Source organism: Dermacentor variabilis, chromosome 10, assembly GCF_050947875.1.
Source record: "Dermacentor variabilis isolate Ectoservices chromosome 10, ASM5094787v1, whole genome shotgun sequence".
Lineage (NCBI taxonomy): Eukaryota > Metazoa > Arthropoda > Arachnida > Ixodida > Ixodidae > Dermacentor > Dermacentor variabilis.
Window position 1 is genome coordinate 61,290,216 of NC_134577.1, and position 15,039 is coordinate 61,305,254.

The 15,039-nt window shown below is 45.0% G+C and overlaps 1 protein-coding gene across 1 annotated transcript; it reads left to right on the plus strand.

Annotated features, from left to right (window-relative positions):
* Window positions 1-424: 424 nt before the first annotated feature.
* PIG-B (phosphatidylinositol glycan anchor biosynthesis class B) lies at window positions 425-14,805 on the plus strand. The gene is made up of 8 exons (XM_075672846.1): window positions 425-655; window positions 751-892; window positions 1,175-1,292; window positions 3,376-3,608; window positions 6,532-6,678; window positions 9,076-9,333; window positions 13,055-13,330; window positions 14,426-14,805. The coding sequence occupies exons 1-8, from the start codon at window positions 580-582 to the stop codon at window positions 14,715-14,717; spliced, it is 1,542 nt and encodes a 513-aa protein (XP_075528961.1). The 5' UTR covers window positions 425-579; the 3' UTR covers window positions 14,718-14,805.
* Window positions 14,806-15,039: the final 234 nt, after the last annotated feature.

Genomic DNA, 15,039 nt, shown 5'->3' on the forward strand with positions numbered 1-15,039 from the left:
CTCGCGCAAAACCATTATGCATTTTCTGTACTGAATGCAGATCGTTACATCAAGTCGTACAAAGTCGTTGCGGAAAAACAGTGCAACGATGGCGAAAATACGGAGCCAATGAAGTTAAGCATATTGTGGCCTCAACACTTTTCCGTTTTCTCATGAGTTGTACGAGCTGTATTTCTACAACAACAACAGAAAAAGTTACATTTCCTGTGTGTGGCTCTCCGAACTGGCCAAATAGAATCCCTTCCATATATTTATGTCGAAAGCGGGCAGAACTAATACAGTGAACTAGAAGCCTTCTACTGGTGAGATGAAACGTGATAGAACTGCATTAGAAAAGGCTGAGAAGACATATAAAGGAGAAAGCGAAACTAGCCTTGAAGTGGATTGCAAATGGATTTCTGCGACGGCGGCTACTTAGAAGACGCTAAACGAAAGTGAACTCTGGGCCCCTCCTCCACCTATCGCGCTCGTGCAGGTGTTCGAATCTTGGCATGTTTGCGACCATCGGGGGAGAAATCAAACCTTGCCGCAGGGAGAAGCCGTGTTTTTGTTCCGATCTGAACTTTGTGGCTGTCGTCGATGGCTGACAAACTGGAGCCAGCGAAAGAAGAACCTGCCAAGCTGGAGCAGGTGAAACAGGAGGCGATGGATACAGGTGCGTCCAACACATATCCGATCGTTCTGCGCCGACGAGTGTTATCTGTAATATGACGAGCGATCAGTAATTTGCTCACGATTACGATTTCGCAGAAACCGACAGGCAGTTTCCCAAGAAGTTCTTTTTGTTCATGTTCGTGCTCTTCCGGTGCGGAGGAACGTTTTTCGTGATGACTTCGTTCGTCCCTGACGAGTACTGGCAGTCCCTGGAAGTGGCCCACAAGTTTGTTTTCGGGTAAATTTGGGCACTTGTATTCCTTCTGCAAGCAATCAAACCCCCCGGTCGGATCGCTTGTATATCAAACCGACCTTTTTAACCATGTTAAGCATGCTATGATGACTGCATGCATTAATGACTGATGCACAACATTCGAATGCCGTTATTCCGAGTTGACAGTACAGCCTTGACCTGCCTCGTCCGAAGAAAACAGTTCAACGGTACTTTGACATAAGATCAACGCAAACATGTTGGTGGGTTTGCATGTGACGCTGATTAAGTTCGAAATATTCATTTCAGATATGGCTATCAGACGTGGGAGTGGAAGTATGCCATTCGAAGCTCTGTGTACCCCATGTTCATCTCGGCTCAGTATTACTTGCTCAAAATGTTCAAGATCGACACCGTGTTCACTGTGGTAAGTTATGGAAGCACCCTAGCTGTCGTCACATTGATGTGGCAATTTCCCTCTTTTTTAACTTTGTGTAACGATGCAAACTGCCTAACACCTGGTACCGCTACCCATGCCTGTAACGGATACAGTTGTATCAACCTCTTCCCTGCTTTTTTTCCACTAATACTCTAAACGCATCTTGCATATCTCGACTGCTGACTGGTTGATGCTTCCATCCACTTTAAATCCAAGCGCTTTTGGAAAGTGTACGTTATACCTACAGGTCTCATTGGATGAATCCCCTTGTGTTCCATTAGGGTGTGCAGAGTGGTCTCAGGATTTTTGCTGCAGCGTACACATGGCTCATTTTGCGAGTATTTGCTCTGGTATGTTTTCATCCTTAAGCAACCAGCTCGAGCCTTAAATAGCAAGGCACTGCCCTTTGTGTATTGGGCAGATTTTCCCTTCTAATTTCTTTACTCTCATTCTTGTAAATCCCCGTGGTCCTTTTTGGTTTCTAATCTTTGCATCCTATTTTCTGTCTCTGTTTCTCTCACTTGTTTGATGACTCCTGGTTGACTATTTACACTTCCAGTTACCCTGTGCTTGTTTGCCAACTTTCTTTACTTCTTCCTCCATTCTGTGTCCACACTTTTCAGCTACAGATACTTATGGACTTTAGCCGCCCATTTATTCGGATCCATGTTCCTGTGTCTTTCTTCAAAACTAATTTTGCTCTGCACTTCTCTGATTTCAAAAGAGACCCAAGCAATGTCGCCCGGCACTGCCTCATTTGTGGTTTTACCATGGGCTACCAAGGACCATGGTAAAACCACGGGGACCTTGGAACAAGCGGCAAGACTCCCTGAACAGCTCTTTTTTGCAACTGCCGGCAGGCGGTGACACAAGTCTGCGCCAGCGCATTTTTTTGCAGCAGCCATTTTTCTCACAGACGAAAGCAGTATATCATTCCTTTCTTTAAAAAAAAAAAAACAGGCAAGTAACTGTGCCAAGTGTTACACCGAATGACGTAGACTCCAAAATACAATGTTTCTGTGAAGTTTGAGCAATAACAGTGCAGTGGTAAGCGCAAGGTCTTGTTTCGAACACTTTAAGCAAAACATGCATGACCCTGTACTGATACTTGTTACATGTGCAGTGCCGGCTGGCTTTAGTTTCTATTTTGATTTTGAACAATATTTACCCAACGTGGTGGCTCAGTGGCTGTAGTGTTGTTTTGCTAGACATAGGGTCACGGGTTTAATTCATAGCCACGGTGGCTGCACTCCGACAGGGGGGCGGAATACACGAGAAGCTTGTGAAGTTAGGTTTAGGCACATGTTAAAAAAAACTCCAGGTCGCAAAAATTAACCTGAAGCTCCCCGCTGTGGAGTCCATATTAGCATGTGTGCTTAAGCCAGACAATTTCAGTTTATCGATATAACCCTTTGGACTGTGTAGAAGGTGTACATAGTCTGATAACTTTTATTTTTAACGCTGAAATTGAGTCTTGCAAACCGTACTCTGTGTGTGTGTGTGTGGGCTGTAGTCTGATATTGGCATTTCTTGTGATACTGGGTGTTTCGACAAAATTTTATGGAGGCAGCACAGCGCCAAAGAAAAGCCCACTGTCATCAGCAATACAGATTAGCAGCATTCCAGGGAGTGGCAGGAGTGATTATAGCATGCCACGGCTAATACTAATTGGCAAGCTGACAAAGATTTTATCTGGTCTCGCTGCTAGCTTGGGACTCGCAATAACCACACCAGTGGAAATTCATGCTTCTTTTGTGCAGTTTACTGCACTTAACTGTAGTGTCCCCATTACAAAAATCCTGTCATCCATGAGAGGTATTCTTGGTCGTTCATTGTTGCGGATAAAATCGACATGTTGCCGTGTACAATCGACAGAGTTGCTGGCACTGTTTCAGGAATGCTGTCTGTTGAGGCTCTGAAACGACTGGTGCTAGTCACGCGAAATATAGCCAAAGTGGTTGTACCTCGAAAGTGTGAAACAGAACACCTCCCTACGTTTGTCGCTAAATTATAGTGAAACTTTATGAAATCTACCAATGAAAACATCCCTGACATCTTGTTCTACTTGCAGACCATGGTGCCACGCCTCGTTCAGGCTCTCATGTCAGCTGTAGGGGACTATTGGACTGTGGAGTTGGGCCGCCGCCTCTTTGGCTATGAGGGTGCCTGCTGGACATCTTTGTCTGTACTGTTTTCGTGGTTCCTGCACTACACTGCCTCCCGAACCTTGACCAATGTTGCTGAGCAGGTTTTCACAGCTGGGGCCCTTTCCATGTACCCGTGGGGCGGCCAGAAGCAGCCAAGGTACGTGCGCACTAGAAGGATGAAGGCAAGATGTACCAATATATGAATGAAATTGTTGCTATCTAATAGTACAGAAAGACAAGACAAGCACTTGTTCTGTATGGTCGTCCTTGTTTGGTTTTTATTGCGTTTTTTTTAATGCTGTTTAGTAGTAGTTCTTAGCATGCTGAAGGGTAACAATGGCAGTACGCATGGTGCGTTTGTCTGAATCAGACTCAAAATCATGTTTTATTGAGTTAATTCATAATACATTTATGAAGATACAGAAGGAGGTCCCAGTGCACAAGGCTATAAGGGTAATAGGTAAAAAAAAAATAATATTATGCAGCACTGTATCAATAAAAACCATAATACACAAAATAATGAACAATGCAGAATAACATTGTTAATACAAAAATATTGGTACAGAATACCAACAAAGCAAGCATGATAATACAGAATAGACTGGTCCTTTTACACAGGTAAGAAAAATGAACAAACAAAAAAGAATGGGAGTAACTTCATGCAGGACATAGCATAGCACAACTGACCATGGCAAATCCACTTACCATGATAAATCTTGTACCACGACTTATGCAGTTAGCCCTCAAGATCAAAAGGCAGGGAGGTGAGAATAAAAAGATTGCAGAATAAGTGCCTGTTGGAGGAGAGCTGCCCTTCAGCTTTCCTCTACAATTTACAAGAAAATCCTCTCTGTTGTGCAAAGCTTTGTGTATTGGCATCGTTCAGATGAATATGGTGCGGGCATGCACAATCATGCTTGTCAAGGCCACATTAGCATGCGGAAATCGCACATTTGGTTATGAGTGTGTATGAGTGTGTACTGGTGCTTCAAGTAAGTCCAGATAACAAGTTGTGTCATTAAAAAAAAAAAAGCTAGCTGAACCATCACTCCTAGAAAGGTTTAATTTAGATTTGCTCTAAAAAGTTTGTGTGTGCTGAACAGGCACCTCAGTCCACATGTGTGCCCATATGCTCACTGCTGTGTGACTGTGGAGAGGCAGGAGTGTCGTAAGGACGTTATGATTCCACCCCCTTCCCCCCACGCAATGTGCATGCCTATAGGGCTATCCTGTGGTGCCTTTTTATTTGAAACGAAACAAATTGGCAGATCCCATGCATATGTGGGAATCAGGGATAAGTGAAGCTTTCTTTGATGTTTACAGAAAATGTTAAAGGAAATGCTATGCAAACGCAATGCTAATGGCACAAATTCAGTAGAATGTTTATGCTGTGCCGAGGGTCCTTCGCCGCGTCTCTCAGGCTCAATAAAAGTTGGCCCTTACTGTGACGTCACAATGCAAATAATGCAATCATGCAAATGTAACACAGACAAAGATGTTTCGATGAAAAGGCAGCGTCCATATCAATGCGAGGCAGATGCACACGAAATTTATTAGCCAGTGCTCACATTCTGCACCAGGCTTTGCAGTTCAATGAAAATGTTCTTGTTCCACCGGTTGTCTTAAGCCTTCACCTCCTTTAAGCTCAATCAATCAATCAATCAATCAATCAATCAATCAATCAATCAATCAATTTTTTTACCAGAACAAAGAAAACTGGTGGAACAGCTGGGTAAAAAGTTGTCACAGCAGCTCGACGAGGGCCTTGTCCATGCTTTGGTCCCAGTTTGTTCACTTGCTTTTCTATACTCGGCTGCTTCTAGTGCCAACTTCTTCACTTCTCTGTAGCTGACTTGTTGAATTTTCTGTTGCCAAGCTCTTTGGATCCTGTTCCGCTTGTCTGTTTGGGCATATGCTCAGGGGCACACACCCTGAATGCAACACACACACACAATGTGATGGAAGCCACGACACCGTGGAACATACCCAGTGGCCCAAGTTGTCTAGCCCCTGCAGACATGGTGTACGCATTTATGTGCACAAATTGCTTTTGCCACTCATGTCCACTGGTGGCAAGAAAAAAAGACGGCAAGCAGTAAGCTTCGGGTAAATTGAACACTCTGCTTAGCCTATGTGAATCCATTTGAATTCAGAGAGAAGTGTATTGCTACAAGTGAACACCCTGCTGAAAGCACTACCGTGTTTGATGGGACGTGTAGTGTCACAGACTAAGACTAGATGCTCTTGGCGCCATCTAACCTAGACAACCGACAAGAGACGGCGCTACTACAAACTGTATACTACAGTGGAATCTCGATAAACAAAAATCACTCAACCGGAATTCACACTTAAGCACAACACCATCCTTAGAGTTGGTTGGCTTTGTATTCATGCCATGCTCTCTCCAATGTGTCTCACTAAATGGAACATCTGATAAACGGAACCAATTTCCCTGGTTTCTTGAAGTTTCATTTAATCCACTGTATATGTATTTGACACATTAGAATGAAAAGAGTACATGCATAACATGCTATGAATTCACCTCATGTCCAATTTGTCTGTCTGGCGACACAACAGTATGTTCGACACGCCATGTTCCATCAACTCATGGTGAAAAAGTAATTTTGCTCACCTTGGAATGCTTGCAGCTGATAACTAACTTCTGCATGCACTTGGAGCCGGGATTTAATTCTTTTTGTTGAAGAAATGCAGCATGAATGACTGCACGTTAAATAGGTATTTCATTACTCTGTAATTATGATGGCTCACTAGAAAATGCAGAAAGCATCATCAACCTTGACTTACTTTCAATGCAGTCTCCAGCACCTTTCAATCAAATCTGTCGACAGTCACAATTTGTGACTGAAGAGGCTATTTGGGGCACACACTCAGTGGTTCTAGTATTTGTCCACCTGTCAAGACAGTGGCAACCAACACTTCCAAACTGGGGTGAAGAGGTAAAGAAAGGTTTGTTTTAAAGACTAAAAAAAAAATGAACACAAAGAAAACAAACACTGTACTGTATTCTTTTTTATAAATGTTCATGATTTTGCTTCCTCACTGCTTCCTCCTGGTTTCAGCACCTCGTGGGGCTACTTGTGGCTGGTTGGCTTGTCGTGCATGATTCGTCCCACGGCCCTGGTCCTCTGGCTTCCCCTCATCGCTCTGCACTTAGCCAGGGCATCACACTCCAGAATGTTCCTACTCAAGAGGCTGGTCTTCACAAGGTACGACCTTAGCTTATTTCCATATGGAGAAAATGCCGATTTTTGTAACAACATTAATGAATCACTCGGAGGGCCAATTTGATACGTTTAAATTAGAAGCGGCTCAAATAAGACGCAGAATCAGATTGCCCTACGTTAGTGTGACGATAACAAATGCTGCGCAATTATTTCAATGTGAAGGCAGTTTTGTCGCAGCAAAGTGTGCCGTGATGTTGTGCCACTAATGGGGAACCACTAGCTGTAACTATACTCTGTTGCATTGTCTCATAGGTAGCAGGCAACGCTTGTCACTTCTGTGAATACTTCCATAAATGCACTACTGTATTTATTCGAATATAGGTCAAACATGAATATATGTTGACCCTATATATTAAACTCGCCAAGGAATAAAAAGATATATAATTTGAACATAGGTCAACTCGTATCTTTTTTTGAACCATGAGAAACTTTGAACATGACACACCTTTATTTACCCTAACCGTGGCTATTAAATCTCGCTAGTCAATGCCACAAGCTCCATCCTTGTCCAGGAACTACCAGAGAAATCTTCCTCATTACACACTTTGCAGGTACCCTTGTCACAATAAACAATGTTGCCCTCAATGCCGTTGAGTGCATTGGATGTGCAACGTTCCCTAAGTCCAGCCTGAATAATCTCCTGACGGCCTTTATGGCGGGCACACCGAAGGAGCTCCGTTAGTTCCTTTTGCTAAATATGGTCACGAGTATAGGTCGAGATACTTCGGTAATAAATATAGGTTGATAGCTCATTTTCAGGCGACATAAAGAAAAGAGGTCAATCTATATTTGAATAAAAATAGTACTTGCGTAGCTTCCGCAGTGCTGGCTGCTAAATATGAAATAGCGTACAATTAAACCTCGATATACCTAAGTCGGTAAAATCGGCAATTTGTTTCATAATATGTAACTTTTGTTGTATTCAAATCCAGCTTTTTATGCAAATAACTACAGTTGCCGATAGATTTTTCTTACACGTAAGAGGGTGCAAAATTTTCCGAACAATAATCGAAAAAATCCCAACTTCTATGAGGAAAAAAAATAATTTTGTTGAATTTGAGAGTTGGCAACGAAAGGTACAGCTTCATTCCGTATCAACGGTATCTTCACATCTGCGGTACGAAACGAAGCCAGCCACGCTTTCACATCCACTCTGCCCACACGACTGATTATATCACCTGCAGTGGGACGACCCTACATGAAAAGCACCAGCAGTGGGGAGTAAATGATTCGGCTGCCTCTCGCTTCTATACCTACGAAACTCAAGATTACGCTACCTCCAATACTAAATGTGCAGGAAAACAGTGCGCACGGTGCCACACCGTCTCGGCACGCCCACTCTTTGCACACATGTGTGCAACGAGATTACCTCTAAAACAGGGTGAGCGGGCTGCGTATGCGCTCAGCTGCGATAACAGCTACATGCAGCCGCATTTGCGGTAGAAATAAGAGGCGCGTTGATGATGAAGATAATCCTCAACAAAGACAATGATCTGATAAGACGAGCTGGGATCAGTTTAGGAAGCCATATTCTTTTGCGCACCCACCGTGATGGCATAGTGGCTTTGGCGTTGCAGTGCCATGCTCGAGGGTGTGCGATCAAATCCTGGTCATGGTGGCCATATTTCGATGGGGGTGAATTGCAAAACACCCATGTACCATCCCTTCTGCATGTTAAAGAACCGCAGCAGGTCAAAGTTAACCCCGGGCCTCCACTTCATGTGCCCATAATCATATCTTGGTTGTCATGTGTAAGACCCCAGAATTGATTTTTTTTTCTTGTTTTAGGTACTGCTTCCCAGCTTGTCAATAATTTGCAAGTGCACTTTAACACGTTATCTTTTCATTATTTTCGCAAAGTGACACATTGGGGTAGGTGCAGAGGACCACTGACTAAGGGAACGACAGGAAGCATTTGGTACCTGTTAACTGGCTACAGTGCACACAGAATGAGCTCCCAGAGCTGCTAGTTCTTTGCGGATTATGGCCTGCAAAATTATACTGTAGGCAAGTTTGTTCGCCTCACTGAGACCTGAATAAAGGGCGGCAGGAGACACTGCTTTTAAAATCATCCAATGAAGATGGTAGCTGCATTCTCTGCCTGTCATTGCACGAGGACGTCACAGCGGTGCTCATGCGAACGGCATTGCAGTGCAGCATCTTTCGGCCTGCTCAAAGCGCTAACACGTTTTGGTAATGTTCTTTACTGTCTCATAGTCCTTGCGCGTGAGATTTACTTCACTTGTTCTGATAATTTGTTGTGTCACTGCTTGTGAAGTTCAGATTTAGCTTTAGCTGTCATGAAATAGTCAACGTGCCCATTGGGCCTTTCTGCTGCGGCCGTCCGACGTGAATCCACAAACTGTTCCATACTCCCAGCCTGTTGTGCTTCGGGGCTCTGATGCTGTGTGACCGGTGGTTCTACCGGCGGTGGGTGTGCACGCCATGGAACTTCGTGCGGCTCAACCTTGTGGCCGACGTTGGCGCCCACTATGGCAAGCACCCTTGGCACTGGTACTTCACGATGGGGCTGCCTGCTGTGCTGGGGCTGCAGCTGCTGCCTTTTGTGCTGGGCATCCGGGTTGGCCGCTGCCGCCTCCTGGCCGCAATCGTCATCTGGCACATGCTGGTACTCAGGTGAGAGGACGAACCTGCAACCCTCTCCCAGTTCTTCATTATATGCTCCACGCATCAAGAGACAGTTTAGCCAATGACAGGCCAGTAATTCAGAAGCTCCTGCCTCACAAGTGTGCAGTCGAATGTCCTTATAACAAAGTCGCATTTGATGCAGAAGTATCTTCATTATATTCAGTGTTTGATGTAAGACTTGCCATGGTGGTGTAGTGACTTTGGTGCTGCGCTGCTAAGTCTGAGGGCGCAGGATCAAATCCCAACAGCCGTGGCCACATTGCAACGGGGCACAATGCAAAAATGCCTGTGTGCCATGCATTGGGTGCATGTTCAAGAACCGCAGTTTGTTAAAATAATCCGGAGTTTCCCGCTACATCGTGCCTCATAATCATATTGTAGTTTTGGCACATAAAACCCAAGAATTAAACAAAATATATTCGTTATATGCATATATTTGTTACACGCTGATGCATTTTAGATTTAATTCATAATATTCATGTTTGTTACATTGAGATTAAGCTTAACTGTGCTCACAGAGTGAGCACGGTTCAGGTGTTCAGTTAGGCTTCTCTTTTTACCGATTAATACATTCCCGAAAAACATGATCTTTCGCTACCAATAGTCAATACATCGCCAAGCTGTGATCGTATGGCACATTTCCTGGCTGCTAGATCCCGTTTGTGAACAAGAAAAAGTGCAAGGCACACACAATCGAGAGCATAAGCACCGACCATGGCAGCCTCCCCACAGTACTAGCCCGCCAGTGTCATGCAAAAATGCTGGCACGCACTGTTTCCTTTTCTGGTACCAGCGAATCTCCTCATGGTTCATTGCATGTTGCATTCACAGCTGACGCTGCCAACCCTATTGCGATAAGCATCTACAGTGAACTCTCGTTAAGACGAACTCGGTTAAGCTGAATTCTCGCATCTAACAAACAACATGGAAATGTTTGTTTGGTTTTCCATAGACTGAATGAAAAAACAAAATCCGCTTAAGACGAACTGCCTCAGATGTGCTCTTCGATTAAGAAGAACATTCGGAGTGGCCACCATCGCTACCAATCCTGGAGGCTAGGGTACCTCAATGCACTGCACCCAGGGACGTGTGCATCAAGGCACCCTACAGCAGGCCTATGGCGAACATCGCCCGTGGACGAAGGCGAAAACAAGAGGAGGAAATCAAAAGAGACAGTCACTTCGTGAATGCGGGTGACGTGCAAGCATATGGGTGCTATAGCGCATACGAAGCTATCGGCCCTCGATGCACCTAGACTGTCTGCATTGCAGATCATATTCAAGACAGAACACGCGTGGCCGCGCCATACACACTGTCTGCATTGCAGATCATATTCAAGACAGAACACGCGTGGCCGCGCCATACACAGCAGCCGCCAGAGTAAAACGCCCCCTTGTAAACAGTCACTTACCAACTAAATTCACAAACTTGGTGTCAGCGAGCACAGGCAAACACGAACACATCACACTCGATGACTGCGGACTCTTGCTGTCAAAACGGTGGCGTGGGAAATCACAGAAGCAGCAACGAGTGAAGTGACCTTCGCTCTGTCTGTTGCTTCAACGCAAACTGAGCGGAGAGAACACAGCTCATGCAAAGCAACGAGCCATCAGCCCACCTAGACTATGCTCCCAAAGCAGATTGTGTTCAAGATGAAGCCCAGGAGACTGTGTGTGCCCGAAGTACAACACCCCCTTCCTCCCTTTCCTGGTGCCATGCACGTGATGGAAGCGCACAAGGACGATGTTATCAAGAGATGAACACAGTACGTCCGTATCGGAAGCAAAACCTGTAGCAGCTACCAGAGTAGGCCAACCCAGTGCGCCTCCGGCTACCCTCCTCCTCCGCTACATTTCACCTCGCTTCTCCTCCCCACTTCGCTCAACATCACCTAGACTTTCCTCTAGGTTGCATTGCTTTGCCGTGCGCTCAATACGCTCCTTTGTACTTTTGCTAGCTCGGAGCCAGCACTGGTGACCTGTGAGGCGGCAGATGCCTGCTTGAACTCCCTAGTAGACTTTTTCCAGCAGCACGAAGGCACAGAAGGAATGTTCGAGGTCATTAAGTGAGATGACATTGTTATCAGCTGCTCGCCAATTTGCAAAGAAGCGCCAAACGTCCATCACAGACTGGATGGAACCAAGCAATAGTAGCACTTAAAAGCAGTTTTTTATTAAGTTCAACTAAATAAATGCTTTGTATGTTATTTTTTTCCTGCTTTAAGTCTACTTCATTTACCGTTTTGAAGCAAGATATTTGGATGCACTTGGTCATGTTGCCAATTATTCTTCTGATAAGACGAACTTCTGATAAGATGAACAAATTTGATAAGACGATAAGATGATAAGACGAACAAAATCTACTGTATCTGTCTGACAGTGCGTGTGGCATAGCGCCGTTCGAAGTGTACTGCACACTTTTAATAGGTGATAACCTAAATGCGCCACTGTTCCCTGCTGCAGAGGGTATGAAGCGAGTGTCATGTTTCACTCTGGTGGCATCATATATCATATTATGGCTATCCATTTCATTTTGGTTTCCTGTTTCCATCTTAAAACACTATGCAATAGGCAAACGACAAAGCGCATATTGTACGACAGCGATTTTTGCCGAGTGGTCACGTGAAAACTTCCCTCCAAAATGCCCCGCCCAAAGAAGCTGCTAATCAAGGCTGAACTGGAGGAGTGCAAACATAAGTTTACCGAAGGTGAAAAAGATTAAGTGCCAATTTAGTGGTACATGCGAGAGAAATGCATTAGCATTAAGGCACACCTCTTTGAGGTCCCGGATCCATGATTTAATACCATGTTCACCACATTGCAAAGCATTGTTCTAAAACTGACGGTGGTCCATAGCACACCACCATCAGTTGCACTATACGTACGTGCATACGTACATACATGTGTGCATGCACGCATGCATGCATGCATAGACACTCTCCTAAGCTCTCCCATTCCCTCTCTACCTCTGCCACATGACCGGCTTTTCACACTTCGCACACATGCACGTTTTTTCCACTTTGACACTCGTAATACTAATGCATTAAAATGACAATGCGCACCCAGGGCCCTCAGGCTCCACCAGCTCAGTGCGCATTGGCGTCGTTTTGCACATCGCTTTGCATGACATAGATGTGAACTGCAGTTGAGTCTGTTAGATGCTTTAGTGATTTTGAATCGTATATTTTCTCAGTTTGTTCATTTTTTCTTGCATTTCTTTTTCCAAAACGTATGATCATGAGTCATATGCGGACTTCACGGCAGCGCCGCTAGATGGTGCAGCATTTCCAGAAAGAAGCACGGGAAAGTAGCACGGCTGCGCATGCACTTCATACATGGGGAGTCTGTGATGGCTATATGGTTTGTCACTAGGTTGCTTCACTGCTAATTGCATTATCATGAGATGGGTTCTGCAGGATTTCCTTGCTTTTTTCTTCGTTTTTCTTAGACATAAATGCTCATTTAACACAAGAGCATGTCGAACGCATTGTACTTGGAAAATGTGTCACTAGATGTCACTACCAGTGCCTGTTGCTATCGCCCATGTCTCCAGTAACCCAGTATTCTATGAAGGCATGGAATACCAGGTTACTGCTATTCCATGCCTTGTACATTTACAGACAATCTGAAACTCTCTAGTATTAACTCTCTATTACATTAGTGTCTTATAAAGGCAATGAGAAGTTAAACCTGACTGGCTGGTGTTGCAGCCTCGTGAGCCACAAGGAGTTCCGCTTCCTGCTCCCCGTCTTCCCGCTGGCCATGTGCGTGTGCGGGGCAGGCATGGCGCGCCTGCCTCGCTCGTGGGGCATCACGCTGGCCGTCCTGCTGGGTGTGGCCTTTTTCCCTCCCGCCCTGTACTTTGGCATGTTCCACCAGAAGGGCACGCTGGAGGCCATGGACTATTTGAACAAAGAGCTGGACAAGAACCCCGGTGCCAGCAGCGTGGCATTCCTCATGCCCTGCCACTCGACACCTTTCTACAGGTTGACCCTCCTTCGCCTTCTGTGTCAAAATGGCCGACGGCGGTGTGCATGGCCACTGCCGTAGATTTAACGACAAAAATTACTAGATGGAATTCTGGTACTAGTGCCTGTGGGAGCTGTGAGAGTTATAATTCAGTCAGCGTGGGAGTTACTATTGGCACACACAACTGCCTAAACTTTGTCCTTCTGGCGTCAAACGAATTTGTGACTTTGAAAACTGATCATCTTCTACAAAATGTTGAGTTTAGTTCACAATGATTACGAACATGCACAGAATCTTGTTAACATCTGGGTTTCGAAAAATAGTAATGCTTAAAATTAAGGTCAATAGAGGTGGGCAAAGCGTAGTAAACAAAGCCACAGGAATATCTGAAGCCGCAAGCACAATGATCAGACAATTCCATGTACCAACAATCATTCCTGTGCTAGCAGAATGATCGCAGAAGCAGAGTTCAACAAAGTTGGTTTTAATAATTTTCCTGGGGAACTATATGGTGACTGCAGTCATGAATGAGGCTGTCCTCGTTACGGTGTTGCAGAGACAGTCGTTCATGACTGTGATGACTTTTAGAAAGACAAAAAGCCAATGGGTAAATATTCACAGTATGAAAGGGCAGGTGTACAAAACACAAACACAAAGGGAGACAATTTGTTTGTGTTGTCCTTTTAATTTCTTCGTGTCTGCGCTTTGTATGCTTGCACCTTCATGTCGTTGATGCAATGACTCAGTGTCAATGAGCGGCCACTTTCAGAAAGGACTAGCGCTTTGCAATCTGAGCTCGCTGCTCGCTGTAGCAAAAGGCTACAAGGGTGGTTTTGTGCTTGCTTGTGCAAATTTAACATTCTTTAATGGTACTGTCTGGCTAGTTGGTGCGTTGCTGGAGTACATGAAATTTAGCATGAAGCAAACGATTGCCACACAAGCTGTCAGACGTGGCCGATATTTTCTTTCTTTTTTTCTTAATTTCTGCTTCACGTATAAATACAATCCCCATCTTTCCCAAAGAACTCAGCCACTCTGGCTGGGTTCTTGTAGCATTGCATTGTGCTTGCCCATATTGGTGCTTTAACCTTTTCTCCGTCGCCACTTTGCAGTCACATCCACCGCCGCAACGTCAAGATGAAGTTCCTGACATGCGAGCCCAACATCAAGAAAAAGAAGGACCATGTGGACGAGTCTCGCGATTTCTTCCTGGACCCAACCAATGGCCTGAAGATGTTTGGGTTCGGAGGCATGACAGACTACATTGTTATCTACAACAGCCTGTACAAGCACATGATCGACTTTGTGGTGGACTACGACTTGAAATTCATCAAGGGCTTCCTGCACACCCACTTCCCGACAGCTTATGTGGGCAAAGAAGTGTGGATCTACAAAACTCGCTAGCGGCAGCTCTTCTCGCGCATGTGGCTTCTGAACTAGTCATGTCCATTTTTGTCATGTGAGATGTGAGGTGAGGGTGGGGGGGGGGGGGGGGAGTTTAATGTGTGGTTGTGTTCATGATTTGAGTGTCTGTGGGAGAGAGAGGGGAGGGGGGGGGGGCAGAGGTGAAATAAAGACATTGAGGTGCCTGATCTCATTTTCATTTCTCTGCTGGTACCATGCACGTTGGTTCTGAATGTATGCTGTGGTAGTTGCACCTTTCATGGTGGCCATACTCGTTCCAGATGCTTGCTTGAGTGTTGGTTCGCATGGTTATACGTTACAG

What these genes read in the sequence shown, in the direction of transcription:
- PIG-B (XM_075672846.1), top strand. Translation starts at nt 580, where the DNA reads ATGGCTGACAAACTGGAGCCAGCGAAAGAAGAACCTGCCAAGCTGGAG. An exon ending in ACAGGAGGCGATGGATACAG is followed by an intron (nt 656 to 750) that starts GTGCGTCCAACA and finishes ACGATTTCGCAG; the next exon opens with AAACCGACAGGCAGTTTCCC. An exon ending in TCGACACCGTGTTCACTGTG is followed by an intron (nt 1,293 to 3,375) that starts GTAAGTTATGGA and finishes TTCTACTTGCAG; the next exon opens with ACCATGGTGCCACGCCTCGT.